The 13,623-nt window shown below is 36.5% G+C and overlaps 1 protein-coding gene across 1 annotated transcript in view; it reads left to right on the top strand.

Annotated features, from left to right (window-relative positions):
• Positions 1–13,623, top strand: part of side-VII (sidestep VII) — a 1,274,787-nt gene that overhangs the window by 993,255 nt on the left and 267,909 nt on the right. Inside the window, exon 6 of the mRNA XM_069832114.1 lies at positions 1,913–2,043. Within this exon, the coding sequence (XP_069688215.1) occupies positions 1,913–2,043 (131 nt within the window). The remainder of the gene's footprint in view (positions 1–1,912; positions 2,044–13,623) is intronic.

The raw sequence follows: 13,623 nt of genomic DNA, 5'->3' as shown, positions 1-13,623 counted from the left end.
TTGTTTCCAGGTGTTGTACGCCACCCCTGCTACCTTTCATGGTGGCGGCAAATATTTCTTCCCGCCATCTCGCCAAATACCATCTCGCTATCACCAATCTCATCGATGCTAAATAACCTGGTAGTTGATACAGCGTCGTTAAATAACCAACTTAGAAAATAAAAACTTTCCTCCCGCTTGTCTTTGAATTCTACCGTCATACATAGTCTACGTCATCATGTACTGTTCTGAAAGTCAGTTTCTTGCTATATTTTGTGTAAAGAACATTATTTTTTTGTATTCACTGTGTCAGGTTTCGACCGCATGTAGTGAAATTATGTTCTTTGTCGATTTGTTTGAAATATCATCTGGTAGAATGTGAAAGGTCCAAAATTTGCAAATTTTGTGAATAGCGCATATGAAGATGATAGTGATGGTGATGGTGATGGTGATGGTGATGGTGATGGTGATGGTGATGGTGATGGTGATGGTGATGATGATGATGATGATGATGATATGTGCATTGTAAACAATGACACAGTTTGTAATCGACGACGGAAAACATTTTGTGTCATCCATGCCTAAAAAGCGTAAATAAATTATACTTTTCTCAACAATGCATAGTGCTCCAGATGTAAATGAGAAAAAAAGACATCAGTAATAATTGAATTTCATAATGATCCGAAAGGAGGAGTTGATATGTTCGACAAAATGGTACATGATTATACCGTTTCAAGATACACACGCCGTTGACCAGTCCGTATGTTCTTTGGAATTCTCAGTTTAGCTGTTCTAAATTAATTGGTTCTTTATACCTCAACAAAGTCGCCATTAATCCTGAAAAGAAAGGATTTGTTTAATAACCTGGCTTTCAAACTTTTAACTCCTCACATGAAACGACGTTTAGACAAGAATTTGCTCGTGACCTCTTTGTGAACATTACTTTATTGAAACATGGCAGGGAACCCGAATAAATCCATCTACTCGGCTACAAAAATATTCTAGCTGTTATTTGTTCCATCGAGAAAAATACAGAAAAATGAAGACATTGTTCGAAATGTGGCAGAGCAGTTTGTAGTAATCACAGGACATTTGTTTTGGTTGTTTTTCGGCACCTTAAAACTATGTATATTATTGTGTACCCTTTTATGATAAATATGTTATTTTATAGCAAAAATTGTTCCATAAATAAATAAATATATCTATAGTATTTGTTTATCTGCATGTTAAATGCCTTGGGGTGGCATGAAACTCCTGTTACCATCGAATGCTGTATTATTCATGTTACGAGCGGAGGGTTACAGCGAAGGATTTTTTAAAGAGTTGTAAATGTAAGGTTAAAAATATATTATTCAAGTCTACATTCGAAAAAATCATACGTTGTTAAAAATACATTGTCCTAGACTGGATTTGAATTTGTGACACATAAGTCTGTAAGAGAATGGATTTGAATTTGTAACACATAAGTCTGAAAGAGAGCACAGTGACCACTGTACCATTGAGAACAACACAATGATAATATTATAAACTTAATTTTATTTTGATAACCATCAATTACATTTTATATTTGCAGTGGGTAATTGAGGACCGTTTTTGCAAAACTTGCTAACTACAAAATTTGCAAAATTGAGATTTTGATGGATTCGTTAACATAAGGAAGGCCTCTACATGATGTTCAAAGCGTCTGAGTAAAAGTGGGTTATTTCTCTTCATTGTAGCGTGTCAAAGTGTGATCGTTTTTTCAAAACTTGCTTTCTGCTATAAGTGAGAGATACAGCAAAACTTGCTTACTATAGTGTTTTGTCTCTCCTGTAAAATTTAGTTTTTTTTTTTTTTTCTGTTAGCAAGTTTTGCAAAAACGGTCCTCAATTAGAACCCAGTACTGTCTCATAAATGGAATGATGAAACTGAAATAGAGCTTTTATTCTTACAGACGTGCCCATTTCAAGACTCCAGCTGGGTTCTTCCCTCAATCCGGATACCATCCGCGAAGGCACAGACGTCTACTTCGATTGCCTCATTCAGGCTCAGCCCTCAGTCTACAAGGTGGAGTGGCGACATAATGTAAGTAACTTTGACATTATTTGAACAATTTGCAAATAAGTTTTCTTCACAACCTTTAATATTCCGTATAATCTTCATCTTTTGATCCAAATTTCCACTCGGGATGTTCCATAAATAAAAATTCTAAAGTGCAAGTAAAAAGCATTCGAAAATATCAGACATGTTCCCAAATTACTATCCAAAAATGAATGAGAATTGTGAGAGGTTCAAGTCATGCAATTAGATTCAAAAAATCAACTATAAAATCATTTTCCACCGCTACAGGGTAACGCTTAGCATGCTTACCAAGAAACAAGCGGGCTCGGGTTCAAATCTTGGGTGGGATAAATTACCTGGTAGAGGTTTTTCAGTGGTGTCCCTGAACCAAATAAGAGCAAATGCAGGGCAACTGGACTCATTTCGCTGGCATTATCTCACTCAGATGCTAGATAACCAAAACAGTTGAAAAATAACTAATTAAAAAAAAAAACATTATCCTCGAGAGCAGAAAGGGCTCATAGCAAAATGAAATTATTATAATAATCATGATAGTGTTGATGATGCTGAAGTGCGAAACTTCAGATACTACAGCTGTCAGTGGGAAAATAATGTCTTGTTTCGTTTTCCGTTCATTGAAGTAAAAGGAGTAATATTTACGTAGGCCTACTCCATACTATTCAGGTGTATAGTATATTCACTGACTGTTCATTTTTTCCTGTTCAAAAGTCCCTTTGCCATTCCACATACTTCCTCCACCATTCACAGCATTCGTTAGTCTCTCTATATCCTTTTACTAATATAAGAGTAACTGTCATCATAGGATTGACAAATTTCTAGACGATCTTAAAACGATAACATTGCTCACCCGTCAAAATTTTCAGTGCTTTACTACCCCACAAGAACGTCGATGCTTTTCTCCAATATATTCGTAGGAAGATTCATATGTGCTTATATTACAGTTCACGTTTGCAGCAGTATTCAAATATGACCATAGTGTGAAGTTTATTTTCACAGCCATATATACTGAATGAAAGACGCTGTTATCATTGTAGCCATTATGTCATTCCCAGCGTTCTTTATCTATTTTAATTTTCGACCTCGTATACCATGCGGTGCCAAGTTTTCCTGTTTATTTCACTTTCCACATTAGACTATTTGGAACGACACCCGAAACAAGGAGTCAGTACGACACAGAGGCCCAAATACAACCAACAATAAAGAAACCCGAAGTGACCCATAATAGTAGCCTAGTCTTTACGCACCTTAGTCCTTGCATTTATTACGGCCAAATCTCATATCTGTATTAAAAATAAAACACATACTACACAAAACAGTGACGAAAATATATTTTCAGACTAGCCCGAAATCTCAATTAATCGATAGGGCTAAAAAAAATTGAAGGCGTCTCTAATCCATTCAGACTCATGAAGCCGAAAACTAGTTGTCAGCAAATTCAAAATGTTCAAGCTGGAGAAAAAATAGGTTGTAATTGACAAAAGACATCAAAACATAGTTTGTGTTTGTACAGAAAACGCAAATGAATTTTAGCTTCAAGTAGTAGTGCTAGCCGTAGCACTGCTCGAGGATGTGTGGCATTGTGTTGCAGATGCCTTCAAGTCTTCAAATCAGTTCCTCCCGTTGTGGGCCTTGAGGCCGATATCATGAGAAAGATCTATTACAGAAGAATACAGTATAGGGTCTAAAACAAAATTAAAAAACTCTTCTTCTGGCGAGTACGTGGCCATTTCCTCTCTATGCTAATTATGCCATGCAATGCCACTGACTAAGACTTCCCAAAGGACAAGGAGATGGCAACCAGTGGGAAATTTCTTGATCAAGCGATCAGGAATAGGTCGAAGGAGACTAATATGTTCACAAACAGTCCCTTATGAGGCTCTTTTAACACAGCAACATGAAGAAACTCACCTAAATTTCGCAGCTGACCATATTTACAAGCAGCTTTGGAATTGGAGGCAGATTAGCGGTATACTACAGCAGCAACACAGAAAACCTAAATGCCTAAAGATGATTAATTACTTAATGTTTTGTTGTTTTGGAGAGGGTGTACACCTCACTCGGATAATAGTATTGTCGTCTTTCTTGGACCATTCAGAGTCCCAGTTTATACCGAGAACATAACTAAAGGCATGTCTCGTGACCAGAATATTGTACGAAACGGAAATATAAAAATTGTAAATTTATCTTTTGTAGAGGTGGAGAAGTTCAAATATCTGGGAGCAACAGTAACAAATATAAATGATACTCGGGAGAAAATTAAACACAGAATAAATATGGGAAATGCCTGTTATTATTCGGTTGAGAAACTTTTATCATCCAGTCTGCTGTCGAAAAATCTAAAAGTTAGAATTTATGAAACAGTTATATTACCGGTTGTTCTGTATGGTTGTGAAACTTGGACTCTCACTTTGAGAGAGGAACAGAGACTACTGGTATTTGAGAATAAGATTCTTAGGAAAATATTTGGGGCTAAGAGGGACGAAGTTACAGGAGAATGGAGAAAGTTACACAACACAGAACTGCACGCATTGTATTCTTCACCTGGCATAATTAGGAACATTAAATCCAGACGTTTTGAGATGGGCAGGGCATGTAGCACGTATGGGCGAATCCAGAAATGCATATTGAGTGTTAGTTGGGAGACCGGAAGGAAAAAGACCTTAGGTTTGGCCGAGACGTATATGGGAAGATATTAAGATGCATTTGAGGGAGGTGGGATATAATGATAGAGACTGGATTAATCTTGCTCAGGATAGGGACCGATGGCGGGCTTATGTGAGGGCGGCAATGAACCTGCGAGTTCCTTAAAAGCCAGTAAGTAAGTAAATAACATAACTAAAGGATTATGTCGCATGCTGCATATGGTGTCGGATCTGCATCTGTTATCACGTATGTATGACATCGCATGTTGAGTACACCACAAGGAACTTGCTCGAGGAACATATCAAGACAAGGGGTTATTCTGCTATGAGCTTTGACCTGAATCTTTAGAGTACCTATGTAAGAAATCTAGACCTGTTTGCAAGTACATTGTTTGAATATTTGGCTATTTTCCCATGATATCTCTGACACTGCAACACGTCACCAAGACCCGTGTGGAAGAATGAGACAAGAAATATCAAGAGTGGGAAATGGACCCTTGGAAAACATCTGGAGAAATATACGAAGCATGCCATACTGCTATCAGGCTATCAATTCTGTTGTTTGGAAGCACATATAGTAGGTACTTCAGTAGACATGAAAATCAGTATATTAGCCAATGTTTCATGACGTGATCATATTTCGTTATTTTGTACTACTACAATTTCCGCTTTTAAAATAAATTCTGCAAATACCGTACCTTACAAAACTGAGCCTTTTTTTTTAAATTAACTCATGTTATTAATTTGTTTATTTATTTATGTACTTATTCATTCATTTATTCGCTCATTCAGTTATTCATGCATTTAGTCATTTATGTATATTTAGTCATATACTTATTTATTTATTTTTTATTCATTCGCTTATTTATTTATTTATTTATTTATTTATTTATTTATTTATTTATATATTTATTTATTTATATATTTATTTATTACACACTTACTTACAAATAGCTTTTAAGGAACTCGCAGGTTCATTGCCGCCCTCACATAAGCCCGCCATCGGTCCCTATCCTGAGCAAGATTAATCCAGTCTCTATCATTATATCCCACCTCCCTCAAATGCATCTTAATATCTTCCCATATACGTCTCGGCCAAACCTAAGGTCTTTTTCCTTCCGGTCTCCCAACTAACACTCAATATGCATTTCTGGATTCGCCCATACGTGCTACATGCCCTGCCCATCTCAAACGTCTAAATTTAATGTTCCTAATTATGCCAGATGAAGAATACAATGCGTGCAGTTCTGCGTTGTGTAACTTTCTCCATTCTCCTGTAACTTCATCCCGCTTAGCCCCAAATATTTTCCTAAGAACCTTATTCTCAAACACCCTTAATCTCGGTTCCTCTCTCAAAGTGAGAGTCCAAGTTCCACAACCATACAGAGCAACTGGTAATATAAATGTTTTATCAATTCTAACTTTAAGATTTTTTGACAGCGGACTAGATGAGAAAAGCTTCTCAATCGAATAATAACAGGCATTTCCCCATATTTATTCTACGTTTAATTTGCTTCCGAGTGTCATTTATATTTGTTACTGTTGCTCCAAGTTATTTGAATGTTTTTTAACCTCTTCGAAGGATAAATCTTAAATTTTTATATTTCCATTTCCTACAATATTCTGGTCACGAGACATAATCATATACTTTGTCTTCTCGAGATTTACTTCCAAACCTATCGCTTTACTTGCTTCAAGTAAAATTTCCGTGTTTTCCCTAGCCACTTGTGGATTGTCTCCTAATATATTCACGTTATCCGCATAAACAAGAAGCTGATGTAACCCGTTCAAACCAAACCCTGTCTGTGAACTTTCCTAATGGCATATTCTAGAGCGAAGTTAAAAAAAGTGAAGGTGATAGTGCATCTCTTGCTTTAGCCCGCAGTGAATTGGAAAATCATGAGATAAAACTGGCCTATACGGACTCTGCTGGTAAGTTTCACGGAGACACATTTTAATTAATCGAACTAGTTTCTTAGGAATACTAAATTCAATAAGATTATTATATAGAACTTTTCTCTTAACCGAATCATATGTATTTTTGAAATCTATGAATAACTGATGTACTGTACCCTTATACTCCCATTTTTTGTCCAACATCTGTTGAATACAAAAAAAAAATCTGAACATCTATTTATTTATTTGTTTCTTTGTTTTGTTTCAAGTAGCTATTCTTGAGACATAAAACAAGTAAGGCGAACTTTTTATTATTCCATTTCGATAAAACGACATAATAAACGAGAATGGAAGAAGTCAACCGAGAAAACCGAAGAACTTCGCCGGGAATCGAATCTCTAACTTCATGTGACTTGTCTACATAATCAAGTCCAGTCTGGTATGGGTAACAAAAAATGAAATTTAATTTTTCACAATTCTCCACTCTACATTTCCACTGGGACTCACGTGTAGCAGCTGCAGCCCAGCAGAACGGAAGTACTCTGCTTCCTTTACCTCGAAACAAGCCCGGACTACGGATCGCACGAGTAATCAATCAAGATCACATGCGTATTACGTCACGTGTGGTGACGTTCTGCAAATTGAATGCGAGTGCGTGGCAGATTGGCAGTTAATTTCGCGAGACTTTATTTCTGAAGAATTGAGCAATGCAAACAAGTCGACGGAATGGAATTAATCCCTCGGGGATCATCGTTTTATTTTAGATGTATCAGGGGTGAACAGAAATTACATTCATCTCGAAATGAACTTTGGCTATTTCCCCATGATACATTCTCGAAGTAGCCTATAGTAATATCCACTTGTACAGAAATGATTACCATACATTTATTAAGATAATTTCCGAATCTCATGAAGGTACACTCCAGTCATGTCAATTGACGCCCATAGGAGCAAGCGCGCTTTAGAGCTCAGGAAAGCCTGAGCGCTTTACAGCGTAAAGGAAAGAAACAGAAGAAAGAGGTAGTATATGCCGTTTGGTCGAGCTATATTCAGGGATGGCCAGTACTGATTTAATAGATAAATGGAAGAGAACTTATTAAAACTGTATCCATGTTAATTTTTAGATTTGTCTGAGAAGTATAAGTGCATTATAACAATGTAAGTTTTAATTTTAATGCTCATTTTTCACAAGTTTATTTTTTTAATGCTCATTTTTCACAAGTTTATTTTTTTATTCAAAAGAAATATTTTCTCAACTTTTTTTTTATAGAAAAGTGAAATTTTCAGATATAGGCATATTTATTTAGTAGCCTTACAGAATGTTTTCGTGAATCTAATATACCGTAAATACGTATTACTGAAGATAGTGTATTGAAAATTTTGAAAATATTCGCATGGAAATTGTTTGTAAGGAAATGAATTAACAAAGCAACTACTGTTACATCATAATTAAAAGATACGTGCCAACGTGTTGTAAAAATGTCAGCTGCTATAGCTTCAACACATTTCGAGAAAATAATTTAATATTCTAATGATAGGAAGTTGCTCACCAATATTACCTTAAAAGCATAATGCGATAAGAGTTTTGTTATGGAATATTAGTTACACATAAAACACATACAGCACCTAGGTAACTTTGCTTTGTACTGTAATAATGTTTTGATTACTTTATTGATTACTTTTATAAGGCTAAAGGTACCATCAATATCAATTCTAACTTATCATGTCATACTCAATCTCTCTCTCTCTTTTTTTTTTTTTTTTTTTTTTTGGGATATTACTTTTTTATGAATTTATTTTTATTTTATTGGGTTATTTTATGACGCTGTATTAACATCTAGATTATTTAGCGTCTGAATGATATGAAGATGATAATGCCGGTGAAATCAGTCCGGGGTCCGGCACCGAAAGTTACCCAGCATTTGCTCGTATTGGGTTGAGGGAAAACCCCGGAAAAAACTCAACCAGGTAAATTGCTCCGACCGAGATTCGAACCCGGGCCACCTGGTTTCGCAGCCAGACGCGCTGACCGTTACTCCACAGGTGTGGACTTTTTTTATGAATGATGTATTTCATCCATTTAGTACGGTATAGTTGTAGTACTATTGAATTAATATGAATATTCCTTCTTAACTCATTATTATGTTATTAACATGATAAACACAACTACAATATTAAGAAATTGGTATTAGTACGTTTGTTTTACAAACAATATAGATAATATCAAACGGAAAGAGGCCATATAAAAATGACGACACAAAATTTCACGTTCCGGCTGAAGTTTGTGCACCCACTTTTCTTAATCCAACAGGCTGCTTATTTATATACACAACCCTTCTTCTTTCCATACTTAGCACTTGGTATCAGCCCACGACGTCAAGGTCAGAAAAATGCGCTTGCTTTGACATTACTGGTGAACTTTGCTTTCCCATTGATGGGAATATTTTTAATCCATAACTGTATAAAGTTATTAATGACTTCAAAAATGCGTTTCTGAGTTAAAGTGTGCTCTTTGTTAACTTCAGAATGCTGTCTTACCATTTTTAACTTTATTTACTTTCTGGGATGAAAAATAGGACGCTATGCATAATTGTCAGTGATACAGAAGTTGAATAGAATAACCTCTTTTTGTAGTTCAAAAAGTATTTGTGTATTTATTATGTATCAAATACATATACATGGTAGAATCAGTGGTTCAACTGCCCTTCTCACACAAGCCTACTCATTGTACAACACTACTTTTTGTGGTAAGGGTAGAGTAGAGTCCAATTTGACACTTGCTGCAGATGAACTTTGCTTTCCATGTACAATTAGCACACCTTCGCTGAGTTTCACTTTCAATTGGCCAGTGATGTTGGCCATCAAATCTTATGTCTCCTGATGAAATGGGAACAATTTTTCCTTAGTGTGAATTCACCCCATGCCTTTTCAGTACTGCAAGAGCCAGGACACGGCAAAAGTTGAGGAGCGGTTCTAAAGAGTTCTGAGGCTTCATTTTTCTGTACAGAAGCCAAGCATTTACTACGGCAATATCAAGAAAATAAGCGAAGATGGACCACCACTCTGTTGTTGCCGCTGTAGCTAACTATGGTACTGCCAACGCTGGTGCTGTTGTTTCTGTGCTAGCGCTGGTACTGCTGTTGCTGCTAGTGATGGTGCTGCTATTGCTACTGCTAGTGCTGGTGCTGATGGTGGTGATTGTAAAAAAATCCGTAGCGCTACAGCCCATAAAGGGCCAAGACCGAACAGCCGGCTGTTGGCCTCATGTCCACATGCCGAAACAGAGGTGAACAATCATCCAACCAGAATGGCGGTATCGTGTGGGTACCACGATGATTCTCCCCCAGCTGTTATAGCTGGTCTCCGAAACCGGATTTTCTCTACCTATCGTACCTCCCCAAGTGCATGATGATGCTGCGTGGACACCGGTCCCATACACTGGCCGAAATTTCACGAGAAAATTTCTTCCCCCTTGAGGACTCGAACCAGAGCGCATTCTGTAATGCGAGTCCGAGGCAAGATGCCTTAGACCACGGTGCCACGGCGCGGTACGATGGTAGTTGTAGGAGTAATAATAGTACGTGTAGTTGTAGTACTACGATGGCCTTCTAGCCTGGAATTACCTCCCCTGTCTTGGAAATTTTCATATATTAGCTTCCTTCTTTTCGGACGGCACTAACTTGTGCGAGAAACCTCAGCTTCATGTTTGTCTAATGTACTTTCAAAATCATTTGTTGCAGCTTTTATGTTAGAATATTCTGGTATACTTTCATCAACAATGTCATCTTCATTATCATCATTACATATATTTTTTTTTTGTAATTGCGCTTTACTAAGTAACATTTTACTGCCAAGATTATTCAAATTAGCCTCATGCTCGTCGTCCGATTGATCACTGTCTTTACCTGTATCATGGGAGACTTCTGGAGGAGTCACACATATAAGACTCTCACTATTATTATTTTGATTTTCCATTAACCCCAGAATTTCACCCACGGTTAGACTGGAAATAAAACAATTTAATAGAAACCATATACATATTATAAAGAATACTACGGGAGTGCACACGGCATGGCGTCCTATTTTTAGGAAGGCACTTTATTTCACCCTGTACCTAGCAACACACAAGGAAATTTTATTGTTGTTATATACCACATGGAAACTGAAGTATTCAACTCATTATGTGAAAATAAAAATCAGATTTCTGTATCACCATTACAGAGTAACTAAGAATGAATTTACTCGCGGTGCGTCACAAAATATTGTTTTCCTGCCATCTTGTCAAAAATTAGCTGGTATGAACAAATGTTCCCGCGGAATTCAAACACTGCAACACCATAATACAATGTAATAATTTACCTTCTAATCTAAACAATGCCTCCAACTGTACTAAACAAGTTCCATAGAAATCAGTATTTAACGCAAATCCTATTTTTAGGACGCTATGCAGAAAGCCAATTATTTTATATGTTTATTTCATACAAATCAGTCAGAATCTGTCCCGTGCCTGCATTACTGTATACATCACTTCGCAATCGGGAAAAAGAGGTCAATGTCGCTGCTGATAGTAGCTCGCAATAAAATTAACGCTTTTGCTACTGAAAGCATACATTTATATTTAAAATTGAGAACAAACTTCTTTACAACAATTGTGAGTCTGAGGCCTTCTGAGACACATTCTCAACATCTGTGTACAAAAAAACCGTTAACATGCAATGGTCACGAAAGGTATGATTAGTAAACCAAATTCTAGACCGATATTTTCTACTAGTTTCTCCATTAAGTAAGGGTATTCTTATAAATATAATCTTTGACAATGACCCACAAATAAAAAATTGACACGGACTGAGATCGGGGCTACGAGGGGAGGGGTCTCAATGAAGGGCTAATAATTTTATATTTAGAAATCTTTGAAGTATGATTTTGCGATTCGTACGCTGTGTGGATAGTAATAATAATAATAATAATAATAATAATAATAATAATGACTAAAGCCCGGATTTCTAAGCACAATCAAACAGTAAAATAAGCAAGCAAATATGCACGAAAAATGGTGAAAATAAGCACCAAAATAAGCAAAAACGAATACACGGAAATACAATAAATTATTTGTTTCGTAGAACTCATACCTTATTATTAGTAACTTATTGAAGTATTATTATTGAAAAATGTGCCACTAGAACTCGATTGTTCACCCACATTATTTTTAATCAGTTGCTGGTTTAAGTTAGATTAATTCTTAAGCCTCTCCTTATGCCGCGTTGTATTATATGCTGCACAATGTTATATTTTTTCTACGCAGAAACACTCTTTTCACACACCAAACAAAATGAGACACTGCCGTCTTCACTGAAAATATTACTTCAAAACTCATTTACGCATTTGCGTGAGAATGCTGATTGAGAGGTTTTTGTAGGTGGCATTCCTTAACTACAACAGCGAGCAATCTCACACACCTTATTGAACCAACGCGTGTTGCACAAGTTGCACACTGCAGCTTGGAACTCGGGGATCCACCATCTACGCACGACATCATTCCGATAACGCGAAAAGTGCGATAACCGATTGATCTGCCTAGTCGCAGAAGCTTGGCAGGGAATCCCAAAGTTCTCTCCTAATTAGAACTACGCAGTATTATTTCACAACATTCTGGGTCACACCCTAGCACTACTTTCTTACCCATTCGACTGAAGTTAATTTTTTATTAGCCAATAAAAAAGTGAATCAGTGATAAATGACGGCTAGGAGGGAAATATGCACTTTTAAAATTACAGTTTTGGGTAAAATATGCTGTTTTAATTAAAAATCGTAAAATAAGTTAGCAAAAACGTTTTCATGCGAAGTAGCATTTATAAGCACTAACAAACATAGTTAAAACTGCTTATCTAGGTGTGTCTTACGAAGTATAACCTTTCTGCTTACTTTAAAAGTGTGGAAAGGAATATGCATTTTGCTTAGAAATCCTGGCTTTAATAATAATAATAATAATAATAATAATAATAATAATAATAATAATAATAATACATTTTAAAGCTCTTTTACATAAACTTAAAATTATATAATTTGTAATTAGCTCCCTACCGAAAAAAACCAAAGCTTGTGATCGAGAGTGATCCTATAAAAGGAAAAGAATGATTGCTGGCATTCATTGTCTCTTACATTTTCTAAAAATGGTCTTAATATTTCTGCTCGATATCTTACAGCATTGGTATTGCCTTCACAAGAAATGGGAAGTAATATTGTGTGCATCCAAATCATAAAACACACCAACCTTTCCATTTCGGAATGAATTTTCATACACACGCCGTGGTTTTCTGCGCCCCAATACCGGTTGTTTTGTCCATGCTTCATCCGAAAGTATGATTAATTCAGTATTTCATACCTATCGGTAACACTCTCAAATATCTACTGTAGTTAGAGAATGGAACTCTATTCGCGTCATGGCGCGATGGAAATTCGTAACAGTTGTGATTTTATAAGGTTTTAATTAAGCAGCTGATATTAGCAATTCTTGCTGAGGATTTTGAAACGTCTATTTCTCGAGCATGGGTCGGAGATATTTTTTGGGTATGTTGGAGTCTTTCACTTACATCATTCAACTGTTCTTTTGTAAGTACTCTATGTCCAGCCCTCAAAAAGGTAAGCCAAGCAGGCCGTCTGTCTGCCTCTCTATCCGTCTATCCATCCATCCACCTATCTGTCTATCTGCCTGTCTGTCTGGTTGTCTCTCTGCCTGCGTGCCTGTCCGTCTGTCTATCTATGTGTCTACTACGTATTTACTCATTCACTCATCCCCCAGCCACCTATCGACACATCGACCCATCCACTTGTGCAGCTACCCAGCTATCCTCCTAGTATGCTTTAAACACAGTCTGTTTTCTTATATCATAACTTATCTATTTTATTGCTTTATTCTAATGAAGTCGGTCGAGATATTATGATAATGACAATGAAAATGGAATGCCCAACTTGAGATAATACTAGGATCACTCTGAAATTGCTTCACGATATTTTTAAAAATATTTCTGGAACTAGGAAAATTAAG

This window comes from Periplaneta americana, chromosome 8, assembly GCF_040183065.1.
Source record: "Periplaneta americana isolate PAMFEO1 chromosome 8, P.americana_PAMFEO1_priV1, whole genome shotgun sequence".
NCBI classification, from domain to species: Eukaryota; Metazoa; Arthropoda; class Insecta; order Blattodea; family Blattidae; genus Periplaneta; species Periplaneta americana.
Note: the sequence above shows the minus strand (reverse complement) of the source record. Positions and strands in the feature narration are given on the sequence as shown.